The sequence below is a fragment of the Antedon bifida genome, chromosome 7 (assembly GCF_963402885.1).
Source record: "Antedon bifida chromosome 7, ecAntBifi1.1, whole genome shotgun sequence".
Lineage (NCBI taxonomy): Eukaryota > Metazoa > Echinodermata > Crinoidea > Comatulida > Antedonidae > Antedon > Antedon bifida.
In genome coordinates this window covers 22,597,536-22,623,881 of record NC_136232.1, presented here as the reverse complement: position 1 = coordinate 22,623,881, position 26,346 = coordinate 22,597,536, and the positions used below count along the sequence as shown (strand labels likewise).

The 26,346-nt window shown below is 33.3% G+C and overlaps 4 protein-coding genes across 7 annotated transcripts; 3 read left to right on the top strand and 1 right to left on the bottom strand.

Moving 5' to 3' along the window:
* The first annotated feature begins 523 nt into the window (after positions 1 to 523).
* On the top strand, positions 524 to 2,236 carry LOC144849005 (uncharacterized). Its single transcript, XM_078705958.1, has 3 exons — positions 524 to 823; positions 1,090 to 1,272; positions 1,551 to 2,236. The coding sequence occupies exons 1-3, from the start codon at positions 524 to 526 to the stop codon at positions 2,211 to 2,213; spliced, it is 1,146 nt and encodes a 381-aa protein (XP_078562084.1). The 3' UTR covers positions 2,214 to 2,236.
* Positions 2,237 to 4,235: 1,999 nt separating this feature from the next.
* On the top strand, positions 4,236 to 4,868 carry LOC144848558 (uncharacterized). Its single transcript, XM_078705365.1, has 2 exons — positions 4,236 to 4,363; positions 4,394 to 4,868. Exon 2 carries the CDS (start codon positions 4,428 to 4,430, stop codon positions 4,833 to 4,835), a length of 408 nt encoding a protein of 135 aa, XP_078561491.1. The 5' UTR covers positions 4,236 to 4,363; positions 4,394 to 4,427; the 3' UTR covers positions 4,836 to 4,868.
* A 12,333-nt stretch (positions 4,869 to 17,201) lies between these two features.
* LOC144848559 (lysosomal proton-coupled steroid conjugate and bile acid symporter SLC46A3-like) lies at positions 17,202 to 19,528 on the top strand. The gene is made up of 4 exons (XM_078705366.1): positions 17,202 to 17,326; positions 18,307 to 18,390; positions 18,719 to 18,875; positions 19,278 to 19,528. Exons 1-4 carry the CDS (start codon positions 17,284 to 17,286, stop codon positions 19,351 to 19,353), a joined length of 360 nt encoding a protein of 119 aa, XP_078561492.1. The 5' UTR covers positions 17,202 to 17,283; the 3' UTR covers positions 19,354 to 19,528.
* A 68-nt stretch (positions 19,529 to 19,596) lies between these two features.
* On the bottom strand, positions 19,597 to 25,525 carry LOC144848497 (lysosomal proton-coupled steroid conjugate and bile acid symporter SLC46A3-like). Of its 4 annotated transcripts, XR_013613858.1 has the most exons (8): positions 25,349 to 25,525; positions 24,594 to 24,692; positions 22,119 to 23,087; positions 21,555 to 21,686; positions 21,354 to 21,437; positions 20,747 to 20,903; positions 19,740 to 20,177; positions 19,597 to 19,698 (listed from the first exon to the last, which is right to left on the bottom strand). XR_013613858.1 is itself a non-coding variant. In XM_078705273.1 (7 exons), the coding sequence occupies exons 3-7, from the start codon at positions 23,074 to 23,076 to the stop codon at positions 20,042 to 20,044; spliced, it is 1,467 nt and encodes a 488-aa protein (XP_078561399.1). In that variant the 5' UTR covers positions 23,077 to 23,087; positions 24,594 to 24,692; positions 25,345 to 25,525; the 3' UTR covers positions 19,597 to 20,041. The 4 variants fall into 4 exon arrangements, 3 of the variants coding, with proteins under 3 accessions (XP_078561399.1, XP_078561398.1, XP_078561397.1); XM_078705273.1 differs by having other exon boundaries at positions 19,597 to 20,177; positions 25,345 to 25,525; XM_078705272.1 differs by having other exon boundaries at positions 19,597 to 20,177; positions 24,594 to 24,734.
* Between the last annotated feature and the right edge of the window lie 821 nt (positions 25,526 to 26,346).

The window sequence follows — 26,346 nt, the reverse complement described above, 5'->3', positions numbered from 1 at the left end:
TAATTTACCGGAAGTCACGTGGTTTGTAGGTGGTTACCATTAAATAACGAAGTTTTGTATATAGAAATAAAATGTTTAGGAGTTTTTTAAATAAATTGTGTCGCTGTGTATTTTGTATTTAATGCGGTAATCCGTGTAGCGCAAACGTTGTGTATCAATTAAAATGTCCTATATTTTTTTATTACGATTTCTCAATAAATAAAATAAGCGAGTTTTTGTCGGCTACCGGTTCGATTTTAGGTGGTATTTTTCAACACATTCATGAGTTTCAGTTCTACGATTTTTGTAAATTATTATTATCGACAGCTCCCTTTGTTTCGGCGCTTTTTTATGGTTACATAAAAACAAAGGCATGTTTGATGTGCGCGGCATTGTTCGGAGGGACGGCAAGCGCGGACAATTAATGTTCTACAGTTATTGTATATATTGTTCTTCGACTTTGTTTATGTTGCCGCTCAACAAGTATAAAAACATGCTGAAAACTGGTGTTTGTCATCATTTAATCTTTACTATCACTTACAAAATGTCGACGTTTAAAATTGGGAGCAGCATACAGGCCATCGATAAGGAATGCGGGATTTGGCTAACGGGAAAAATTAAAAAAATAGACGGAAGGCGAATACTGATACAGTGGGCTGGATACAGTAATTCATCATGGGTAGCGAGCGAGTTTGTAAGAAATCCACTACGCAGACGAATCATATCTGCAGCGCACGTAACTTTGAGAACACTTCAACGTGGGGATAAATTTAGAAAAACTATTCCAAGTGGAGGATTATCACCGCCATTAGTTGTGGAAAACAACGATCCGTTTCTTTGTGAGGTAAGACGATATTCTTGTTATTTACTTTCTTGTTATTTAATTGATTATCCATTTTTGAAACGGACAAGCATTTTTTAATTTTGTCCTTACATTTTAATTTTAACATTTACAAACTACATGTATTATTCCATGGTTTGTAGCGACTGATTCATCAATAAATAACGTTAATATAATTTTTAATTGTTTTTAATGATTTTTTTTTTATGGAATACGTTTTCAATATTTTGATATGTTTGTTAAATGTTATTGTTTTTACTTATTTTTAGATTAATACTTCGATTGGCGTGACGGTCAAATACGAAAGCATCGCTGGAGAATTGGTTCAGAGCGACGACGATGATGATGACACTGATGATGCCGTGGTGAATGATGATAGAGATGATGGAAAGAAACAACATGATTATGGAACGAAACCAAAGAAGAGGAAGACTGTTAATGTTGAGAAACCGGTAAGTTAAACATTTTAAAACTCATTTTTTAAATGTTATTCCCATAATTAAAAAAGTTGTTTTCTTTCCTTTGATATTATATTACATACAGATTTAGCTTTCTTCCATTGACCCACCACTATTTGTTTACAGTAATTACTAGAATTAATCACATTGTTTATTGCATCCAATTGTGGTTTTCCACAGTTCATCGTAAAATTCATCTTACGCTTGCGCGCTAAATTACATTATTGGTTTTTGTTTCATAATGTTCTATGTATTTTTTCTTTTCTTTACAGGCTGCATGTGCATTGAGGGACAGCGACGACTTGAACACTGATGCCATCACCATAGCCACGTTAAATGATCGGGTTCGTGAACTGGAGGCAGCGAATATAACTCTGACCAACACAGTAGCTACCCAACAACGCCAACTTGACCGTCAATCAGCCGACTTACTTGCCATTCACCAAAGACTCTCATCAATCGAATCACGACCTGAACCACAGCAACGGCAGATACACCAACCGTGGTTACCTTCGACGACAGCACAACCAATCATTCAAACTCCTCCACCACCACCACCAACCGCTACTCCATCAAGACCCAGCGTACACCCACCAAGACGACTAAACTCAGAAGATGACCTACCACGTGACCTGATTCTAAAACTTCTACGCGACCACGAAGACACGAAGAAAGTATCGAAACATCTGCTTGGATATTATTTCACCGAAGAAGAACGACTACGATGCAACGTAAGCGGTACTCGGGATGCAGAACAACTGGACGTGGAAAGAATGGATATCGTACGACAACAAACTTTCAAGTATTCTCCAGTCGCGAAAGGATTAGAACAGAAGGTATGGAGATCCTGTGAAATTTCATTTGATGCTGCTAGACGAAACAGAAAACGGGATTTAAAGAGACTCTCTTCACTAGATAATGTAACTAGAGATTAAGTAAATTTAAGTGTAATAATGTCTAATTTAGTATTTAAATGTTTACAAATTGTCCGAATTTAATTTAGTATTTTATTGTTAAATATTTCTTTTACTGTATTTAATAAATTAATGTTATATTTTTGTGTAAAACAATTTTGTATGTCAGTTAATGTTATTAAATCAAAACGTTTATTAAATTTACTTCAGTGTTTAGTATTTATAATTTAAGAATTTCTTGCTAACTAACAGAAATAATAATAAAGATAAAAAGAGCTTCATTTAACAGTATGACTCATTTCATTACAGTTGCGCCTATCATTGTTTTAAACGTCGCTTTGTATTATGTATTGTTACATAAAGAAAAGGTATTATTATCATAATAGTACTGCTATTGTTATTTGTTCTGGGATTGTCTTTGTTCTTACAATGTAAGTGAAGGTGTCGATAAAGAAATGTTAAATAAAACATATATAGGGTTTGAGTAATGTGGTAATAAAAAAGCATAGACCAAGTAAATGCTATCAAATTTCTTTCGTATTTTTGTAGCCCTGAAAAGGGCTGTTTGGTTTGCGATGACTAAACTTCAATATCCTGTTGCTTTGCCTTCTCTTCTAATAACGGCCGGGATAACCTTTCTCAAGTGGCTAATATAAGTTTGACATAATTCTGGAGTCATGTTAGTTGTCCAGAACGTTTTGATACCACAAATCAGTTCATCTTTTGTATGTGGCTTATGAAATCGCCTTAAGTAATCTTAGTAGTAAAATACACTGGTACAGCCCCCGTAGAGGGCGTTTGAGGGGATGACATTAGTTAATCCTATTATAATTAATACAATGGTAAACAATGGTAAGAAAGTAAGACAATGGAATTGTTATTTAATTTGAAAATACAATAGTTAACGATGGTAAGGAAGTAAAAACAAATGTTATGTATTTTGAATTAGTGGTGGTAATTTAAAAGAGGGTAAGTATGCTTATTGTAGTACATGCATTTGTTTGATCAATTCCGATATGTACTTAAGAAGTGCCGACATGTACTTAACCATCTTCCGGAAATGTTAACAATGGAGCTTCGCAATGAATGAATAGTGTATCGTCAAACAAGATGTTAGTTTCACCATTTTTCAAAAAAGTAATGTTAAAGTGGCGGTAATTTTAAAAGATTTAAACAAAAGGTGTGTTAGTATAATTTACAGTGGCGGTCTTTATATGCATTTGTTTGATCAATTCCGATATGTACTTAAGAAGTGCCGACATGTACTTAACCATCTTCCGGAAATGTTCACAATGGAGCTTCGCAATGAATGAATAGTGTATCGTCAAACAAGATGTTAGTTTCACCATTTTTCAAAAAAAAATACAACAATAATAATAATAATAATAATAATAAGCTCAATGGAGCTTCGCAATGAATGATTGGTGTAACGTGAAGCAAGATGTTAAGTTTCACTATTTTTCAAAAAATACAACAATAATAATAATAATAATAATAATAATAATATTAATATGCTTTATTTAATCACGGATACTTAACTCAACTAAAAGTTGTTTTTCAGTAAGACCGTGCTCAAAGGAAAACACCAATAATAATAAATGTAAAAAGCAGATATCAAATCAAATAATAAAACAATTACAGAAGCAAAAAACAAAAGCAGATAATAAAACAATTACAATGAAATAAAATGAAACAAGGATATGGCAATGACAATTGGCTGAAAAAAAATTTAGTAAATGCCGAATGTAATCTTTTGGAAAACGGAACGGATTGATGATCTTGAATTGAACAATTTTGGAAATGGGAGTACCCACTTACGCTACAGCCTGACAGACTTAGCATATTCAACCAAAAACCAACAACTAGTTACTATGGGTTCCGTGATTGAACTTACTATGGACTGTGTGGGGAAGCTACTTAATGAAACAAAAGATACACGGCGCTTCGACACAATGTTCCGACAGGAAATACACCAATGACAATTGGCTGAAACAAATTCAGTAAATGTCGAATGTAATCCTTTGAATGTATATAACTCTCGAATATTTTGTCATCTTTACCTCATTCTACAACGCTACAGCCTGACAGACTTAGCATATTCAACCAAAAACCAACAACTAGTTACTATGGGTTCCGTGATTGAAATAATTGATCTTACTATGGACTCTGATGTCGAAGAAGATGTTATATAATATAAGCAGTGATTCAGAATTTGAAGACAAAGACATACTAGCTATGACTGGTGCCTATTTTACAGCAAAGGAGGAGGAAGAGATGAGGGAAGAGATGGGGGATATGACGTGTTTAATGGCGATTCAACCCCCACCTCCAATGAACGTTGATTTCAATAATGTATCTAATACTGAAGAAGACGAACATTATAGATCGAGAATAATTTCTGAAGAGGAGAGGATTGTATACGACGACACGTCATCGGTAGTTGACTACCACCTATTTCTGGCAAGAAAAGCCGATGTAGAAGATGAGGTAGAAGATGGGGTGTTTGCGGAAGAGTACCTGAACCCTGTGCTGGAGGCGGAGATTAAGAAAGAAACTACCGAACTTGAGTACAAAGAGATAATGAGAACAATTGAGAAGGTTTTCATAGAAGAATTTATATTCATTCTGAAGGACATGGTTTGAACGTTATAACTTTCACGGCTCAAGATATGAACAACTCCTAACATTTTTTCGACCAATTCTGGCATTGAAACTTGTGGACAATATTAGCGCTACCCATTTTGAATGGGCGCTAAACTACTTTCATTTACGTTGTATAAATGTTGATGCGTTTGCTAAAGCCATAAAGTTGATTACAAATGATTCAGAACTTTTTAATAAGATTCTTTACCAATTGTAATTTGTACAAATTTAAAATAATATCTTAACACTTTTTTTAATTAATGTTACATTATATTTTTATATTTCTTATTTCTTTTCGGTAAATTTATTATTATTATGGTTGTAAATTATATTGAAATAGAATATGTGTTAAAATAAAGGTTGTGTTTTTTCTTTTAAAAGCAACAACAACGAAAATGAATTTGATCTTTGCGTGTTATTTAAGTATTTTATTTATTTTTTTAATTTTCATTTGGGTGAATGAGGGTAATGAGTATGGATGAGTACTTAAGAAAAGTATATTATTACGATCCTAAGCATCCTGATAGTTTTGGTGGTGTGGACCGACTTTATCAAAATGTAAAATACGATTTAAATATTACCAAGAGACAAGTTCAAGACTGACTGAGCAAGCAAGATACATATACATTACACAAATCCATTCAACGTAAATTCAAACGAAACCGGGTACTTGTAAGTGTTATTGATGAACAATGGGGAATGGATTTGGAAAAATAACGTGTATAAAATTTGATTCAGACAAACTGTTTGACTTTAAATTTCCAAAAATCAAAGGAAGTCAATTTTGAAATAATTGGTAGCATGGTACAAGGAATCGGACTGGAAAAAATAACAACAACTAATCCTAACAAAATAACCCGTAAACCAAAATCTCACTCTCTACCATTCAAAAACAACATTTTTGATGTAGCGATTTTTTCAAGCGGTATTGTCATGAACGTATTGAAAAGAAAATAGTTTTATTGTCAATGATTTGTCAAGTGTTTTATTTTAATTTCAATTACTGTTGTATTGTATTTAGTTTTACCCGTTCATGTTGGCATGATCAATATTTGCTCAAACTCCATTTTATCGTTATGTTTGTAGTATTTTAGAGCTTCCCGATCATCGTAATAATGATATAACTAGAATTCGTAACCGTGTGTTAGATTCCACGCGTATTATATACATATTGTCTTACTTTAATTCCTTCTCTCGTTATTCACCCGATGTAGTTTGATCAAACAATTGTACCTGAGCCTGAAAGGTTAGTTGTTATGGTACAAGGAATCGGCCCGGAAAATAATTTGTTTTCTTTTCTGTTAAATTATTATTATGTTTGTGAATTGTGTATTGCAATAGATTTGTTTAATGAAATTAAATTAATTAGGCCTATGTTTTGACTTAATTTACTGTCAGTGTAAATTTGTAAAAGTAGTTTTCCTACTTTAATTCACGGTAAATTTATTTATCGACTTAATTTAATTTGTTTTCTTTTCTGTTGTTGTTAAATGTAATTGCAAACACACATAATAAATGATTGTGATTATAAATATTCTGTTTACTTCTTTTAATTTTAAACAGTACAATAGATCTGTAATGTAAAGTTATATTTTATATATAATAAGTAATATTACAAAAATAAACATACAAAATGTATAAAGCATAGATTAATTAAATTTAAATACAATTTCTTTATTTCAAAATGAATTTCATTTTCTACGTGTTTTCAATTTTAAATCTTTTAAGAAAGACACAATAGGTACTGCTAAAAAAAATAAAACGCACACAAAAGAAAACAAATTTGAGACGCACGATATGTAACGACGGTTTCAATAAAAAGGCATATTATAAATGTAATTTTTACCAAATTTATAAAGTAAAGTGTTATTATTGAGAAATATACATTTTAGATAAATGATAACACATCTAAAATTAATTAGAGAGATCAATACAATATGGTGTTCATAATAATGTTTTGATGACTAGAGGAAACATCTGAAGACATTCAACAAAAAACAAGCGTTAACACCATACCAGTCACTAAGAATGCTACTACTCTGAAAAAAAAAAAAACATCTCCCTTCAAGCACAGAAACAAATTCTGAACGAAAATAAAAAATAAAAATAATTAGTAAACGAAACACGCGCATTATAAATAAAATGAATAATTTAAGAATATTTGTTAAAATACCCACGAACAAAACAAAAAAAAAAGAAACATACTAACCGATTTATCGTCATTACGAAGTTCAAATAACGAAAACTTTTCCTTGAAAAATCCACAAGAGACACGTTTTACATTTTCTAACTGCATTTCAGTGTCACATTGTTTCGCAACACATGTACATAAAACGAGTCCTGTCACAAATCTGCCGACATTTATTTTTTTATCGCTCATCATTTGTTCTAATACATAATACAGCGCTTCCGAAGAAATATCTTTACACAATTCTAACACATTAAAATTGTTTTCCAACTCTTTACAAGCACGAATAGTACTCTGGAGGATGGGTGAATCCAAAACAATTAACCCCGTCAATTTATATTCAATGTATACTAAAACTACTTCCTCTAAATCAACCATAACGCTCGACAAAACAAATGATAATGGATGTAATTACCAAGAAAGTTACAACTTAAAACATTTATTTTTGTTTTTAAAAAGAAGTTGTAACATAGAAACTAATTTTGTCAGGAAATGTGTTTTTATTATTTATGTGATTTATTTGTGTTTAGAAAGTTACAACATTAACATTTAATTTTGTCAAAAAAAAATGTGAATATACGGAGCCGAATGTAATTTTTAATCCTTAGTATAGTGAGAGATTTTATATAAGAAAAAAAAAAAGAAAAAAAGAGCGAACGGAAACTAATGATTGCAGATTAGCCATATAGAAATGGATTGAAATTGGAAATCCACATGATCAAAGAAAAGAAACCATCGTTCCGACAGAAGCTAATGACAATTACAAAGGATGACACAGTTTGAATATAGTAATTACCGTAAAACATAATTAAATGTTGTCAAGATAGTTGTCAAAAATAAATAAAATATATTATACTGAATTTACTTTGTACATTAGGGTTGTTGTTCATTTATGATTGTGAAAAATATACATACGAATAAAACAGCTATATATATATATATATATAAACAAAAATAATGATTCAGTGTTATAATTTTATTTACCTGTCATTATGTTAAATAAAACATATTCTAAATTAAATTTATATCATGTTAGATATATTTTCAAGAACATTTGTTACATAAAAATAAATTTGTAAAGAAATTTGTTACATAAGATAAATTTGTTAAGAAGTTTGTTTCATAAAAATATTTGCGTAGATAAATTTGTTACATGAAAATAAATTTTTCAAAATATTTGTTACATAAAAATAAATTTTTAAAGAAATTCGTTACATAAATTTATTTTTTACAAGAAGTTTGTAACAGAAAATTATTTTGCTATGAATTAGTTGCATCAATTGATTTTATCAACCGTATGTAACATAAAGAATTATTTTGTTGAAAAAAATATTTTGTCATTCAGTCCATTTGTTCAATAGGCCTAGTTCGTTTAAGTTTTTAAGAATTATTTGTGTAATATTCTTGTGTATAAGAGAATTTATTTTTAACCTTTGTAATTATTTTGTAAATATCATTTATGCAATATTTTTGTGTGTAAATATTTGAATTTATTTATACTTTTTTGTATGGAAATAATTATACTAATATTAAATATCATTATTTGTTTATAAATTTATTTGTGATTATAGATTTATTCTTTATAAGTATGTCGATTAATTTCAGAATCAAAAACTTGTTACATAAGAAAAAAAAAAAATGGTCATGAAATTCGTTAAATAAAAAATAATTTATCAAGAATCTTTTTACATAAATTTTATTTTATCATTAAATTTGTTACATAAAAATAATTTGTCAAGAATCTTTTTGCATAAAATTTATTTTGTCATTAAGTTTGTTACATAAAAAAAAAAAATTGTTTCATGAATCTTGTTACATTTTTTAAATTTTTGTTTTCAACTACTTATATGAAAATTCAAGTTAAGAACGCAGTATAATGACAATGACTGGGCGTTTAGTAACACCTTTCACCGCGGTGATTAGCGGACAGACTTCCTCCGGTCGTCGTAAATTAACATCTAACGACAGAATTCATTTTTTAAAAACATGCACAGGTGTTTTCAGTTGTAAATTTGTTTAATTATGAACAGAGAAAAATAAATTTATTTATATCACCGCGATAACCACTTCTGTATTTATTTTATTTTATTGTCGCGGTGATATAAATAAATTTATTTTTCTCTGTTCATAATTAAACAAATTTACAACTGAAAACACCTGTGCATGTTTTTAAAAAATGAATTCTGTCGTTAGATGTTAATTTACGACGACCGGAGGAAGTCTGTCCGCTAATCACCGCGGTGAAAGGTGTTACTAAACGCCCAGTCATTGTCATTATACTGCGTTCTTAACTTGAATTTTCATATAAGTAGTTGAAAACAAAAATTTAAAAAATGTAACAAGATTCATGAAACAATTTTTTTTTTTTTATGTAACAAACTTAATGACAAAATAAATTTTATGCAAAAAGATTCTTGACAAATTATTTTTATGTAACAAATTTAATGATAAAATAAAATTTATGTAAAAAGATTCTTGATAAATTATTTTTTATTTAACGAATTTCATGACCATTTTTTTTTTTTCTTATGTAACAAGTTTTTGATTCTGAAATTAATCGACATACTTATAAAGAATAAATCTATAATCACAAATAAATTTATAAACAAATAATGATATTTAATATTAGTATAATTATTTCCATACAAAAAAGTATAAATAAATTCAAATATTTACACACAAAAATATTGCATAAATGATATTTACAAAATAATTACAAAGGTTAAAAATAAATTCTCTTATACACAAGAATATTACACAAATAATTCTTAAAAACTTAAACGAACTAGGCCTATTGAACAAATGGACTGAATGACAAAATATTTTTTTCAACAAAATAATTCTTTATGTTACATACGGTTGATAAAATCAATTGATGCAACTAATTCATAGCAAAATAATTTTCTGTTACAAACTTCTTGTAAAAAATAAATTTATGTAACGAATTTCTTTAAAAATTTATTTTTATGTAACAAATATTTTGAAAAATTTATTTTCATGTAACAAATTTATCTACGCAAATATTTTTATGAAACAAACTTCTTAACAAATTTATCTTATGTAACAAATTTCTTTACAAATTTATTTTTATGTAACAAATGTTCTTGAAAATATATCTAACATGATATAAATTTAATTTAGAATATGTTTTATTTAACATAATGACAGGTAAATAAAATTATAACACTGAATCATTATTTTTGTTTATATATATATATATATATAGCTGTTTTATTCGTATGTATATTTTTCACAATCATAAATGAACAACAACCCTAATGTACAAAGTAAATTCAGTATAATATATTTTATTTATTTTTGACAACTATCTTGACAACATTTAATTATGTTTTACGGTAATTACTATATTCAAACTGTGTCATCCTTTGTAATTGTCATTAGCTTCTGTCGGAACGATGGTTTCTTTTCTTTGATCATGTGGATTTCCAATTTCAATCCATTTCTATATGGCTAATCTGCAATCATTAGTTTCCGTTCGCTCTTTTTTTCTTTTTTTTTTTCTTATATAAAATCTCTCACTATACTAAGGATTAAAAATTACATTCGGCTCCGTATATTCACATTTTTTTTTGACAAAATTAAATGTTAATGTTGTAACTTTCTAAACACAAATAAATCACATAAATAATAAAAACACATTTCCTGACAAAATTAGTTTCTATGTTACAACTTCTTTTTAAAAACAAAAATAAATGTTTTAAGTTGTAACTTTCTTGGTAATTACATCCATTATCATTTGTTTTGTCGAGCGTTATGGTTGATTTAGAGGAAGTAGTTTTAGTATACATTGAATATAAATTGACGGGGTTAATTGTTTTGGATTCACCCATCCTCCAGAGTACTATTCGTGCTTGTAAAGAGTTGGAAAACAATTTTAATGTGTTAGAATTGTGTAAAGATATTTCTTCGGAAGCGCTGTATTATGTATTAGAACAAATGATGAGCGATAAAAAAATAAATGTCGGCAGATTTGTGACAGGACTCGTTTTATGTACATGTGTTGCGAAACAATGTGACACTGAAATGCAGTTAGAAAATGTAAAACGTGTCTCTTGTGGATTTTTCAAGGAAAAGTTTTCGTTATTTGAACTTCGTAATGACGATAAATCGGTTAGTATGTTTCTTTTTTTTTTGTTTTGTTCGTGGGTATTTTAACAAATATTCTTAAATTATTCATTTTATTTATAATGCGCGTGTTTCGTTTACTAATTATTTTTATTTTTTATTTTCGTTCAGAATTTGTTTCTGTGCTTGAAGGGAGATGTTTTTTTTTTTTTCAGAGTAGTAGCATTCTTAGTGACTGGTATGGTGTTAACGCTTGTTTTTTGTTGAATGTCTTCAGATGTTTCCTCTAGTCATCAAAACATTATTATGAACACCATATTGTATTGATCTCTCTAATTAATTTTAGATGTGTTATCATTTATCTAAAATGTATATTTCTCAATAATAACACTTTACTTTATAAATTTGGTAAAAATTACATTTATAATATGCCTTTTTATTGAAACCGTCGTTACATATCGTGCGTCTCAAATTTGTTTTCTTTTGTGTGCGTTTTATTTTTTTTAGCAGTACCTATTGTGTCTTTCTTAAAAGATTTAAAATTGAAAACACGTAGAAAATGAAATTCATTTTGAAATAAAGAAATTGTATTTAAATTTAATTAATCTATGCTTTATACATTTTGTATGTTTATTTTTGTAATATTACTTATTATATATAAAATATAACTTTACATTACAGATCTATTGTACTGTTTAAAATTAAAAGAAGTAAACAGAATATTTATAATCACAATCATTTATTATGTGTGTTTGCAATTACATTTAACAACAACAGAAAAGAAAACAAATTAAATTAAGTCGATAAATAAATTTACCGTGAATTAAAGTAGGAAAACTACTTTTACAAATTTACACTGACAGTAAATTAAGTCAAAACATAGGCCTAATTAATTTAATTTCATTAAACAAATCTATTGCAATACACAATTCACAAACATAATAATAATTTAACAGAAAAGAAAACAAATTATTTTCCGGGCCGATTCCTTGTACCATAACAACTAACCTTTCAGGCTCAGGTACAATTGTTTGATCAAACTACATCGGGTGAATAACGAGAGAAGGAATTAAAGTAAGACAATATGTATATAATACGCGTGGAATCTAACACACGGTTACGAATTCTAGTTATATCATTATTACGATGATCGGGAAGCTCTAAAATACTACAAACATAACGATAAAATGGAGTTTGAGCAAATATTGATCATGCCAACATGAACGGGTAAAACTAAATACAATACAACAGTAATTGAAATTAAAATAAAACACTTGACAAATCATTGACAATAAAACTATTTTCTTTTCAATACGTTCATGACAATACCGCTTGAAAAAATCGCTACATCAAAAATGTTGTTTTTGAATGGTAGAGAGTGAGATTTTGGTTTACGGGTTATTTTGTTAGGATTAGTTGTTGTTATTTTTTCCAGTCCGATTCCTTGTACCATGCTACCAATTATTTCAAAATTGACTTCCTTTGATTTTTGGAAATTTAAAGTCAAACAGTTTGTCTGAATCAAATTTTATACACGTTATTTTTCCAAATCCATTCCCCATTGTTCATCAATAACACTTACAAGTACCCGGTTTCGTTTGAATTTACGTTGAATGGATTTGTGTAATGTATATGTATCTTGCTTGCTCAGTCAGTCTTGAACTTGTCTCTTGGTAATATTTAAATCGTATTTTACATTTTGATAAAGTCGGTCCACACCACCAAAACTATCAGGATGCTTAGGATCGTAATAATATACTTTTCTTAAGTACTCATCCATACTCATTACCCTCATTCACCCAAATGAAAATTAAAAAAATAAATAAAATACTTAAATAACACGCAAAGATCAAATTCATTTTCGTTGTTGTTGCTTTTAAAAGAAAAAACACAACCTTTATTTTAACACATATTCTATTTCAATATAATTTACAACCATAATAATAATAAATTTACCGAAAAGAAATAAGAAATATAAAAATATAATGTAACATTAATTAAAAAAAGTGTTAAGATATTATTTTAAATTTGTACAAATTACAATTGGTAAAGAATCTTATTAAAAAGTTCTGAATCATTTGTAATCAACTTTATGGCTTTAGCAAACGCATCAACATTTATACAACGTAAATGAAAGTAGTTTAGCGCCCATTCAAAATGGGTAGCGCTAATATTGTCCACAAGTTTCAATGCCAGAATTGGTCGAAAAAATGTTAGGAGTTGTTCATATCTTGAGCCGTGAAAGTTATAACGTTCAAACCATGTCCTTCAGAATGAATATAAATTCTTCTATGAAAACCTTCTCAATTGTTCTCATTATCTCTTTGTACTCAAGTTCGGTAGTTTCTTTCTTAATCTCCGCCTCCAGCACAGGGTTCAGGTACTCTTCCGCAAACACCCCATCTTCTACCTCATCTTCTACATCGGCTTTTCTTGCCAGAAATAGGTGGTAGTCAACTACCGATGACGTGTCGTCGTATACAATCCTCTCCTCTTCAGAAATTATTCTCGATCTATAATGTTCGTCTTCTTCAGTATTAGATACATTATTGAAATCAACGTTCATTGGAGGTGGGGGTTGAATCGCCATTAAACACGTCATATCCCCCATCTCTTCCCTCATCTCTTCCTCCTCCTTTGCTGTAAAATAGGCACCAGTCATAGCTAGTATGTCTTTGTCTTCAAATTCTGAATCACTGCTTATATTATATAACATCTTCTTCGACATCAGAGTCCATAGTAAGATCAATTATTTCAATCACGGAACCCATAGTAACTAGTTGTTGGTTTTTGGTTGAATATGCTAAGTCTGTCAGGCTGTAGCGTTGTAGAATGAGGTAAAGATGACAAAATATTCGAGAGTTATATACATTCAAAGGATTACATTCGACATTTACTGAATTTGTTTCAGCCAATTGTCATTGGTGTATTTCCTGTCGGAACATTGTGTCGAAGCGCCGTGTATCTTTTGTTTCATTAAGTAGCTTCCCCACACAGTCCATAGTAAGTTCAATCACGGAACCCATAGTAACTAGTTGTTGGTTTTTGGTTGAATATGCTAAGTCTGTCAGGCTGTAGCGTAAGTGGGTACTCCCATTTCCAAAATTGTTCAATTCAAGATCATCAATCCGTTCCGTTTTCCAAAAGATTACATTCGGCATTTACTAAATTTTTTTTCAGCCAATTGTCATTGCCATATCCTTGTTTCATTTTATTTCATTGTAATTGTTTTATTATCTGCTTTTGTTTTTTGCTTCTGTAATTGTTTTATTATTTGATTTGATATCTGCTTTTTACATTTATTATTATTGGTGTTTTCCTTTGAGCACGGTCTTACTGAAAAACAACTTTTAGTTGAGTTAAGTATCCGTGATTAAATAAAGCATATTAATATTATTATTATTATTATTATTATTATTATTGTTGTATTTTTTGAAAAATAGTGAAACTTAACATCTTGCTTCACGTTACACCAATCATTCATTGCGAAGCTCCATTGAGCTTATTATTATTATTATTATTATTATTGTTGTATTTTTTTTTGAAAAATGGTGAAACTAACATCTTGTTTGACGATACACTATTCATTCATTGCGAAGCTCCATTGTGAACATTTCCGGAAGATGGTTAAGTACATGTCGGCACTTCTTAAGTACATATCGGAATTGATCAAACAAATGCATATAAAGACCGCCACTGTAAATTATACTAACACACCTTTTGTTTAAATCTTTTAAAATTACCGCCACTTTAACATTACTTTTTTGAAAAATGGTGAAACTAACATCTTGTTTGACGATACACTATTCATTCATTGCGAAGCTCCATTGTTAACATTTCCGGAAGATGGTTAAGTACATGTCGGCACTTCTTAAGTACATATCGGAATTGATCAAACAAATGCATGTACTACAATAAGCATACTTACCCTCTTTTAAATTACCACCACTAATTCAAAATACATAACATTTGTTTTTACTTCCTTACCATCGTTAACTATTGTATTTTCAAATTAAATAACAATTCCATTGTCTTACTTTCTTACCATTGTTTACCATTGTATTAATTATAATAGGATTAACTAATGTCATCCCCTCAAACGCCCTCTACGGGGGCTGTACCAGTGTATTTTACTACTAATCTTTGAGTTGATGCCACACTAATTCGATTGGGTTTAAGTCGGGGCTCTCTGCTGGTGTCTTCCACCAATAGATATCATTATCTTTCATGAAGGTTTTAGTTGCATTCGCCGTATGCTTTGGATCATTGTCCTGCATGAAACGATATCCATTCGGGTAGTTTAGGCAGGCATATGGTATTACGGCTTTCCCTAAGATTTCGTTGATGTAGAAATCCGTCCTCATGATTCCGTCGAATATAACAATCGGCATAGAACCGGTTCTGGAAATACCAGACCAAACATGAACTTTCACAGGATGTTTGGGTCTTGCCTTCAGCTTTGGTTGTTCATCTAGTTTTCGGAATGATATTCTTGCATGATGATCCAATTCGATTGTGCATTCATCGGTAAATATAACATTACGAAAGTTCTCCTTGTTTCTAATACACGTTAATGCATAGTGAAAGCGATCCACTTTATTTGGCTGCCTAATGAGCTGACAATATCTTGTACCTTCACATCTCCAACCTAATTTGCGTCGCGTTTTTTTAATAGTTGCTATGGATAAACTGACGTTAGTTTTATTCATCAAAACGGCTTGCAACTGCCTGGCAGTCATTTCATCGTTATCGGCCATAGCTTCGTCAATGATGTCAAGGTGTTCATTTGTTACGATGTTAGGCTAGGTCTAGGCCTATAATTATTTATCATTATCATCATCATTATTTTTATGACGATAAAACGTGCAGGCCTAAATATACTGTATTTGTAGCATAATGCCCGAAATTTTTAATTGCAACTACGTTCAAATATACGCATGAGCTAATTTAAAAAACAAACTATACGACGCGAGGTCAATGCCTGATCGTCCGGCATAGGCTACATAAAGGTATTCTGTAGTACGTACGTTGTATACAGGTCTCGCCTAGCCATCTACACCATGACACACACAATAGAATCTTCTCCCCAAAAACACGTTCGTGGGAGAGCGTGGAAACGCGATCAAGAAACAATACGTTTCGTAGAATCGCAATCAAAATATAATGCCTTTCGTGGGAGCTCGTGGGAGCGCGTGGGAATGCGATCAAAGAACAATACCTCTCCTAGAATCGCGATCAAAAAACAATGGCCTTCGTGGGAGCGCGTGGGATCGCGATCAAAAGACAATACATCGTAGGTTCAACAATGCCCCACGCGTGGGCTACGAAGGGTTACGCGTGGGAACGAAGCAGTAATTATTAGCTGTACTGTATATCTACCATAATTTGGATTATAACGCCGGGCTTACTTAAAGAATCAATTCATATAAGTTTAGAAGACAGAATGGAAAACAGCGACACTGATCTAAACCTCCTTTCTGATGAAGATTGTAAATCTCAAACCACAGTTATTTACAAGCTTCAACAAATTCCGCAATTGTTTACCAAAAGAGAAAACGAGCCTAGGCGTCAATTCAGACTGATTGTCATACTGACTATTTTCTTCTTATTTGTTGTGTTGTGGACAAGTTTTGTTTCACTAGTAGGTCTGTACGGTCTTGGACAACCGTTTTGTTGGGCACCAGTGACACTCGGGTACTACACCGCAGCCGGAGCCATCTTTCCGGGACTTGGTAACTATGCTTATACAAAGTGACCCATCAGACCATAATCTACGTTTTGATTTAAAAATATAATTGCGCTAACAGCGAAGTTTTATAAAGTGTACAACTTTGGGACACCATATATTATTATATATAAATATAATATTCAGTGTTAAAGTGACATTTACTGGAATCCATCTCGGCCACTTAGTGTGTACAGTTTGTATTCTTTTCGGTAGAACGTCAGGTCGTCAGTCTATACCATTGAGCAACACAGTCACGAAAGTACGTGTAATTATTAAATTTTAATATAATATTAATATTAATATATAAATATTATTAGGCTTATATAATTAACTTCCTTACAAATAATGTTATTTTAGGAATGCTAATCGGCGGTTAATTGTTGGGGCTGTGTTTGAGTAAGCTATGGATTATACAAATAAGTTTCATCTCTTCAGTCACACAGGCAATGTTAACAGCTGTTGCACCAAACACTTTGTTTTTACTACTGTGTAAGTATAACCGATACAGTAATTCATTATCCTGTTTGTTACGGAGCTTCGATTTTACGCCGACATAGGACAAATGAAGGTACAGCTATTCGAATACGTTGAAATTGGTTTGGCAATTTTCGTAAAGTCGTCGTCGGACCACATTTCGTCGATTTTAATTCCGGTTGACGACATTGGATTCTGAGCATTTTAACCCTTTTGGGTGTACGGTCGTCACAGAAAAATCGAAATCAATTTTACAGAGAGACGGCGACTTAGGACAAATAACGTAATGGATAATTTACATAGGTCATAGGTCATAGATTTTCACTAATCGAAAGCTTTTTAGTAATAGAAAAGACAGTCAGAATTTGGTTAACGGAACGATTTTCTCCACAACGGCATATTGCGCATACAATGATGGGTCGCTAAAATGACATGAAGTAAAAGTGACGTAAAACCCTGTATTCTTTTTATCTTTTTATCATTATTTCGGATAATACTAACGGAGCAAGATTTTACTAAAAGTGAGGGCAGAAATCAAAACGTAGGTCTTGTGATGTGTATGTATTGTCCCCCAAAAACATGAAAAATGAAGATTAATTAAATCAGACTTTGAATATGTTATTTTGTAGTTTTAATAAAGTTAATCACTTCCATAAAAAAATGAAAAAAAATAATGTTTTCAATTGTAAAATGACAAAATAAATCGTTAAATTCAACCACAAATCCATTGGCTGGCAGCCAATTTTACCATTTTTTGCTTTATATTACATTTTTTTCAGGTAAATACATTTTTCCCCTCCAATTTTTGGTCTAAGTGGATAACTATTATGTTACATTAACGTGGAATATTCAACAATTATTTTTTCAGGGTGACAATACATCTTTAACATAATATCGTAAAATGGGTGAATTTTTTAATTTTATTTTTTTGCTAGAAGCAGGCTCTCCCCTCTCCACCCTCCCGAGTCGTAATGTATTATACGTTTTATTAACAGCCACAGCTGGAGGATCATTACGGACTCTAGCAGCACCGATGACGAAAACATTGACAGCTGATCTCGTATCGGAAAATGAACAAGGTAGGCCTATTAACATTTATTACAAAATAATTTGAACAATAAATAACGGTGGAGATCGATATTGTCCACTTTCTACATTCATTCATTCGTTGGAGAGAATTCTGGGTCTCGCGCATAATTAATGGAATCACCAAGGTGTTTTGCCGATCCAGCTGATCTGGCTGCACCCTCATTTCCTCATTTCAAACTTTCTCGAACTCTGAAGTAAAAGTGTGATTGGCCGATTGGCCAAATCAAGACATTTCTTACCTAAACCCGAATTGCAGAACAATTGTGTACGGAAAAATATCTCTCATATAATACTCTCATAGATACTGCTCATTTTTAGGTATAGCATTTGCAACTATTGCCTGTCTTCAATCAATCGGCGGATTGATATCACCACTGCTGTTGTATTCTATATACTCAGCGACGACATCATTCCTTCCTCAATTCACGTTCTACTTTGTTGCATCAATGTGTTTGATTCCAATGGGACTGACAAGGTACGCTTTTATATCTTTAAAATATGTTTTGAGCCATTGAGCTCTGTCTACACTATCAAACTGCGACAACAAAATGCGACAACAAAATGCGATATGCCCATATATGGACATTATGTCATATCACTACCATATTTGAGCATATCACTATTATATTTGGCCACATCACACTTTTTTTGTCAAACTAGTTTGATAGTGTAGACATAGCTTTACGACACATTTACCAAGTAATCAACGGCGTATCGTATCGATATCAATTGGTCGTGTGAAAAGAGCTTTGGCGAATCTACTATAAACTCGTACGACTAACTTTCACTGTCTGCGCAATGCCGAAATCCCAGCGCAGAATCTTAAACATTCTTTTTTTTTTAATTCATAGGCCTATATTGTTTTTTTTTTCAATAGCGTTCTACAATGTACATGGAAAACCACCACGGAATACAAGGTGATCAATGACGGAAGGACTGTACAACCAAATTAGATAATGCTCCAGATTCTCGGATTTATCTACAAATCTACATGAATGCGTAAAGTATCAGGTATATTCCGTAATATAGCACGTGTGTGCCTCACGTGTGACTGTGTATCATGGAAGGTTACGTTATGGATTATCAGACAATGTGACAGACCTACACATGTGATGATGTGTCACGGATTTTGCCATAATACAGGACGATCGGCTGGTAAATGATAAAATACTAAATAATAGTTCATCAAATCAAACTGATCTGGAACGACCTTTATTTATATATATATTAATATATAATTCTAACAAACAAGATAAAATAGTGGTAGTACTATAAGTTGTATCTCAACATTCATTAGCCTATATAATAAAATGTCTCTAATTACTGTTCTGTTTTGCACTAAGATAAAATCCAGGCCTCTTCATGGTGACACAGAACCTCTATTCATTCCCTGTTGATAATTACGGTACATGTAATACGGAGACTCAGGTATCCACACAGCCTGTTTCCACTAGGCAAATCTAGAATTACTCTCCGCATAAAAACGCTTCGATAATAGCGCGAATAAACATTGTTTAGTTTTGATTGCTTGCGCAGTTTTTCACGTCACAAACAGTGGATGAAAATATTAATACGCATGCGCACTAGTCAACTCTTTTGAGAATTCGCCCAATGGAAAGTAGGCTTTTTCCGCGCGCATGCTCAGTTATGATGATCCATCGAATCGTCTGCACGAGCGTTTTCATCATCTTCATCATCTTCCGCTTGAATATTATTACCAGACGAATCTAGTCGTGTATAGTATGATCCATGACGTAATTCTAAATATTTCAATACGCTTAAGAGAGTAAGAACAAAATTGTAGTTAGTAACGCAGTAATAAAAATGAATCAAGCTTGGTTCTCACTAGCGACGCAACGTAACGCAATCGACGCAACGTAACGCAATCTACGCAACGTAACGCAATCGACGCAACGTAACGCAATCTACGCAACGTAAGAAAATGCCCTTCTAATAATTGTATTTGCCCCTGCCTACGTGAAATCAAACCTGCGATGTTTGCAGCACTATTGCTTCATCGGTTTCCACTTGTGATTACGCAATACAGCACTTTGCATCAATACGTCATTGCGTTACGTTCTAGTGGGAACCAAGCTTTAAAGCTTGGTTCCCACTAGAACGTAACGCAAGGACGTAAACGCAACGCAAGCGTTTTAACCAATGACAAACGAAGTTATAGACAGTTAGCAATCACAAGCGAATAAGCCATCGCTTGTGATTGGTCAATTCACTTGCGTTGCGTTACGTCCTTGCGTTGCGTCGCTAGTGGGAACCAAGCTTTAGCGAGCAAATTGGAACTTACGCCTACGTCACTTTTTCTACAACTTGCTGATTAGGCCTACTTACCAAACTAAGCATACGCTTATCAGCAATATCCCAGTCATGGTGATAAACACAGTTGCAGGATACGTCTCAACAGTCATCTTGTACATACTACCAAGGATTATGGGGCCTAGAAACAATCCCAGGCCTTCCAATGCGCCGACAAATGCAAACAACGTACCTGTGTGCAAAAATGACCATCGTTAACTGGCGAAAAGTCGTTACAATGACAAAACCATAGTTAACATGCGTATACACTAAATGCTAAAGCGTGGTTCCAACTTGAATTGGACGCAATAGAACGACGTAGACCGCCAACGCGAGTGAGTTGACCAATCAAACGCGAGCGATCTATCGCGTCGTGATTGCACAGATTACTTGCGGTGCGCTTACGTCATGGATCTTATCTATGCAAACGTCAAAATACACCAAGTCCTATCTATACAAACGTCAAAATACACTAAGTCCTATCTATACAAACGTCAAAATACATCAAGTCCTATCTATAGAAACGTCAAAATACATCAAGTCCTATCTATAGAAACGTCAAAATACACCAAGTCCTATCTATACAAACGTTAAAATACACTAAGTCCTATCTATACAAATTTCAAAATACACCAACTCATACCTTGTTCTTTGTCATCAACCGTCTTGGAAAGTAAGGCCATTAAAACAGCAAACGGAATATTTCGAAGAGCTCCGATTCCAGCCACTACGAATTAAATAAGAGAAATGCTAGAGAGACATTGATACGCAATTGCATGGAATAATGTAGTATCTAGTGTATAGGCCTACGATGTCCTTTTAGAATAATTGCCCTCTTCCTTACCAATAAACAGCTCTTCAGTCGTGGTGGCAATTCCGACTCCAATCATTAACAGGATACCTGAGAACAGGCCTACGATTATCATTCCATAGTCTCCTAGGCACTGTTTTAAGATATAACCACCACAAAGCAGACCTAATGAAGATAAAAGTTGTTAATCAGAGTTTTATTTGCGTGAATGTCTCGCTATGTATTTTTTTGTCATCCGGGTTAGCTGCTACTTTCATGCAAGCAAAGTAATTTGACCAATCACAAGCGGTTTGTTAATTGTTCAAATTATTTACGTAATAGTTCGCGGTACGTACTTCCGTAACGAGAGCACCAAGCTGCATCGTGATACGGCAATTAAACGTAAAATTAACTAGACTATCTTTCTATCATCCAAGTATCTTGACTCATATTAAATGAATACAATTGCACATAATGGCCCGTTCTAGCTTAGTTATTTAGCCGGCTAAATTGGTTGCCTACCCACCGTTAATTGGCTCATGAAACATTTCCGGGTACAATAACTAAGTCTGAACGGCCCCGACAATGGCCTTGAAAAGGCAAGCACACAGTTCTTACCAATTCCTGCAAATATCGGCTGTGACGCAGAGTAGTAGCCAATCAAAACGGAGTTCCAGCAAAACGGTTTTGAAAGCACCTTCAAGTACACGACAGGCATGAAGTACATAACGGTAGTAAACACAAGAAAATGACAAAGAAACAGCAAAATAATCTTAATTCGTCTCCGAGATTTGGTGGAAGTAAACAATATTTTTACAGAAGAAAAGAACTTGGTAAGGCCAAAGCAAATAGATTGTTTTGTTGTGACTGTTTCTGGTATAACGAATATTGTGTATGGAACAACTATCATAAAGAGGCCAGCTGCAAGACAATATGGCGGAATAAATCCTGTAGCATCGACCCAGTATCCGACCCCAACTTGTGCAAGGCCAGAGCCACACATTACTAACGTCTGTAGTATTATAAATTTCATAGTGCGTTGGCGCTTTTTGGCAGTGTCAGCCACAATGGCTAAAGACACGGAAAAGAACAACTGGTATCCACCGAAACAGTTCCAGACAAAGTTTCCGATCACCAGATATGTCAAAGGCAAGGACAAATATGCCACAGTTATAACAGTCAGACATTGGGCAATTATTCCAAAATTTGATATTAATAGAGGTATTTTCCGTCCGATGGTATCACTAATAGTGGCGAATATTGTTGTTGAAATTAGCATAGGGAACGCGCCAAATGCTCCGTATGCTAGGCTCCATGCTGTAACCTCTTGTTGTACTTGGTCCTGTAGTGAACTATCATTGGCATCATCTGAATCGTTCAAACAATTCGATTTGCTTGTCTCCGATGTCATGTTGTATTTCTGACGTACTCGATGGTTAACATACTGTATTGTGATTGGCGCAGTTAGCCCAACACCGATCATTACAAGAAGCATAGCTGGTTCGATAAAGACACGACGTGGTCGATTGGCACCAGGTCTTCTGACAATTGGCGGTTCTTTTTCTGTCGTATCCATAATTGAAATTCCTGCAAGAAACAAACTGACAATACTAATAGTGTATAAATTGCGTAAGCGCTAGGCCGGCCAGGTCATAGCATGAAATCAGCACCGGGCTCAAGACTCTCCTAGACCATGTCCATATGCTGGTGGTAGGTCTTCTTTAGGCCTATAAAGGACATAAACAGACTGGATGTCGAATGTGCCTCAAAGAACCCATCTTTCGGAAGAGTATGGGTTATCCCAGTGTAGGCCCTACTGAACCATGTCATCCCCTGTCGTTGTGTAAAGACAAATGAGCGCCGTTTAGATTGGCAGCACGAAACGAATAACCATTGGGCTGTCACGATAAATATGGTCCGGGGCCAAAATCGGCCCGGCCTGCCACACACTCACATGAACGGGTATGAGACGCTGATATTGCCAGCTCTATTTTATTTATGATTGAGGCCTTTTTCCTTCCTCAGCCTAATCAATATTGGATAATTGTTTTATATAATAATTGAATTGATATATTGAATGATTACCCATAAATAATTAATAAATGAAATTGTTTTTAACATCATGGGGAAACGGGTTCTAGGACACCTACCACCTAGACAGTTACCCCCCGGATGTTTACCACCCGGACAACTACCCCCTGGACAACTACCCCCCGGACAATTACCCCCTAGGAACAACCTGACTCTGCAACAGTGTATAATAGGTAGTTGACCGGGGGGTAGTTATCCTAAGGGGGTAGTTGTCCTAAGGGGGTAGTTGTCCGGGGGGTAGTTGTCCGGGGGGTTGTTATCCTAAGGGGGTAGTTGTCCTAAGGGGTAGTTGTCCGGGGAGTAGTTGTCCGGGGGGTAGTTGTCCAGGGGGTGAATATCCGGATACGGGGGAACGATCGATGTTAAAAAAGAACAAAATGAATTAAAAACAGGCAGAGATACATATTGTATACAAAAGCCTAACAATTAGTACTAATTATTGATGAGTTGCTACTAATAATGATAATAAAAAAACAGGCTTAATTTATAATATTAAAATAACAATTAAAACCCCGTAGTCTTCAATATAATGACTAATCATGGCCTTTTTTTTTAATGATATATACTTTATGACTCATTTTGCGCACCATATATTAATTTGTAAGACCGGACCATATTTGGCGGCCAAACACAGTCCTACTGCCATGCCCGGACCGATTTTATCCAGGCCGGACCAGTTTTGGCGGCCATAAATGGTCCCCGGGACTGATTTTGGCAGCCAAAACTGGTCCGCCGGACTGATTTTGTCCCGGACTGATTTTGGTGTGACAGGGCCACGAGAAGTCCAGACCTGTACGTCAGCCCAGTAGGCTGTAAGACACGGGTTATTCCCACATTCATAAAATTATATTCACAGTAATGTAACACACTTACGATGCAAAATACCGTATGTGTACGCACGTGCTTTTTACGTGCCAATTATTCTATACTTCCACAAAAGGTCTTTCTTATTTTGTTACTCCCCATCTCGTACGAGGTATGATAAATTAGTACTGTACTCACTTTAAATGAATATGTTGCTATAATACGCCGACGACACGATCTGTTCTAACCAATATATAGCGGCTAATTGATGAAATGCATCGAACTTTGTCGGCCTACCTGTAAGAAAATATAGCCTCCATGACACTTGAGTATGCCCACCTATAAAATAACATGCGATGTAACTTAACGATACCTGCACATGTGTTTTATTGCTTAAGTACTGTATACACAGTAATACAGATTTGCACACATGTGAGGTCTCATGTTTCAAATCCCGATTCAGGTACTGTACGTGAATGTCTCACCACATTCTCAATTTGCCTTCCGACAACCAACCTCAACCCCCACCCCACCTAAATCTCATAGTAGTTTACAGTAATGTATTATGGGCAAGGAAAAACAATGCTACAAAACGGCCAGATGTTTTATATATCAATCCTGATTCCTAGGCCCACATGTTCAAAACGGATGTTGTGATATCATCGAGCTGTAAGCCGATGCAAACGCATAAAGTGTGATGTACAGTATTATTCAATCGCCAACCAACAACCAAACTAGTTTAGTGAGACATCTAGCTTTACCTTTAGAATGATGAACGATTGGAGTGATTTTTTTAATAAATAATTTTAAAACTCTGGTCTACTAAGTTGCAGACTAAATATTCAGATAAATAGGATACAATACAAGACAAAACTATATGCACTTTTAAATAGTTAATAAGAAAACATTAAAACAACACAGTTTGAATGTATATACAGTACAGGCCTACTAACCTCGGTTTCATTAGAACTAGGTCATGTTATTCATCTGTTTTGGCCTCAAATCAATCAGACCAGCTACGCAACATTTTCCAACCTGACGCAGTCAACGGTTCTGTACTAGGCCTAGCTTCAAGGTCTTATGATTCCTACTTTAACAATGCCTTTTTAATATGATCACCAGACTGGTTTGGAGGAAGTAAAATTTGGTCCGACGAGAAGCAATAACAATAATGCGTCATGGTTCATTGGAAACAATCATTCGAAAACGATTGTCGCTCCGCGTTGTTAATTACGGGGCGCCGTCCGACACACTACATAATTTATTCTGTCATACAAAACATAGACATAATGTAGATATAGACAATGTAAAAGACAAACAAAATGGTTTGTAAAAGACAATGGTTTGTAAAAAACAAATCATTGTTTGTCTTTTTCAAACCATATAGTTTGTCTTTATAAACAAACTATTTTTACAATCAATGATTTGTCTTTTACAAACCATTTTGTTTGTCTTTAATACAAACCATAGTTTTTCGGACAGAGTGTGTCGGACGGCGCCCCGTAGTTCATACTAAATTCTGATTCATGATGAATGCTAAACATGGATAATAAGGTGAAGATCTGATCATCTTTGAATAGACCGTGATTTTTTTTTAGTTTCAATAGGCCTATGAGTTATTCACTTTATTCATTGAACAATATTTCGCTTATAAAAAGACAAAATATGCTTAAACATCAACCAGTTAGACAACAAGGCTTCAGTGATTTTTTTTTCTAATCCCCGGGTCAATGTAATGTTGTGTGACATTAAATACGGCGGCAATATTGATCTAGGTGATGAGTTAGATATAAAGCGGCAATACAGTGTGTGTCAAAGCCAACTCATTGGTCAGAAAATTTAGATGGACCAGAGATTCCGAAATAAAAGATTGAATGAATATTAAGAATACAAAAATAACACATTAACAAAATAATAAACAAGAAATATTTCTTACCAAAAACGCCGCTCG

Excerpts from the sequence above, each read along its gene's own strand:
- LOC144849005 (XM_078705958.1), top strand. The coding sequence starts at position 524 with ATGTCGACGTTTAAAATTGGGAGCAGCATACAGGCCATCGATAAGGAA. Across the intron at positions 824-1,089 it reads ACGATCCGTTTCTTTGTGAG|ATTAATACTTCGATTGGCGT; the intron begins GTAAGACGATAT and ends ACTTATTTTTAG. Across the intron at positions 1,273-1,550 it reads CTGTTAATGTTGAGAAACCG|GCTGCATGTGCATTGAGGGA; the intron begins GTAAGTTAAACA and ends TTTTCTTTACAG.
- LOC144848558 (XM_078705365.1), top strand. The coding sequence starts at position 4,428 with ATGACTGGTGCCTATTTTACAGCAAAGGAGGAGGAAGAGATGAGGGAA.
- LOC144848559 (XM_078705366.1), top strand. The coding sequence starts at position 17,284 with ATGTTAACAGCTGTTGCACCAAACACTTTGTTTTTACTACTGT. Across the intron at positions 17,327-18,306 it reads CACTTTGTTTTTACTACTGT|CCACAGCTGGAGGATCATTA; the intron begins GTAAGTATAACC and ends TTTTATTAACAG. Across the intron at positions 18,876-19,277 it reads ATTCCAATGGGACTGACAAG|CGTTCTACAATGTACATGGA; the intron begins GTACGCTTTTAT and ends TTTTTTCAATAG.
- LOC144848497 (XM_078705273.1), bottom strand. The coding sequence starts at position 23,076 with ATGGATACGACAGAAAAAGAACCGCCAATTGTCAGAAGACCTGGTGCC. Across the intron at positions 21,687-22,118 it reads GCCGATATTTGCAGGAATTG|GTCTGCTTTGTGGTGGTTAT; the intron begins GTAAGAACTGTG and ends TATCTTCATTAG. Across the intron at positions 20,904-21,353 it reads GGTTGATGACAAAGAACAAG|GTACGTTGTTTGCATTTGTC; the intron begins GTATGAGTTGGT and ends TTTTGCACACAG.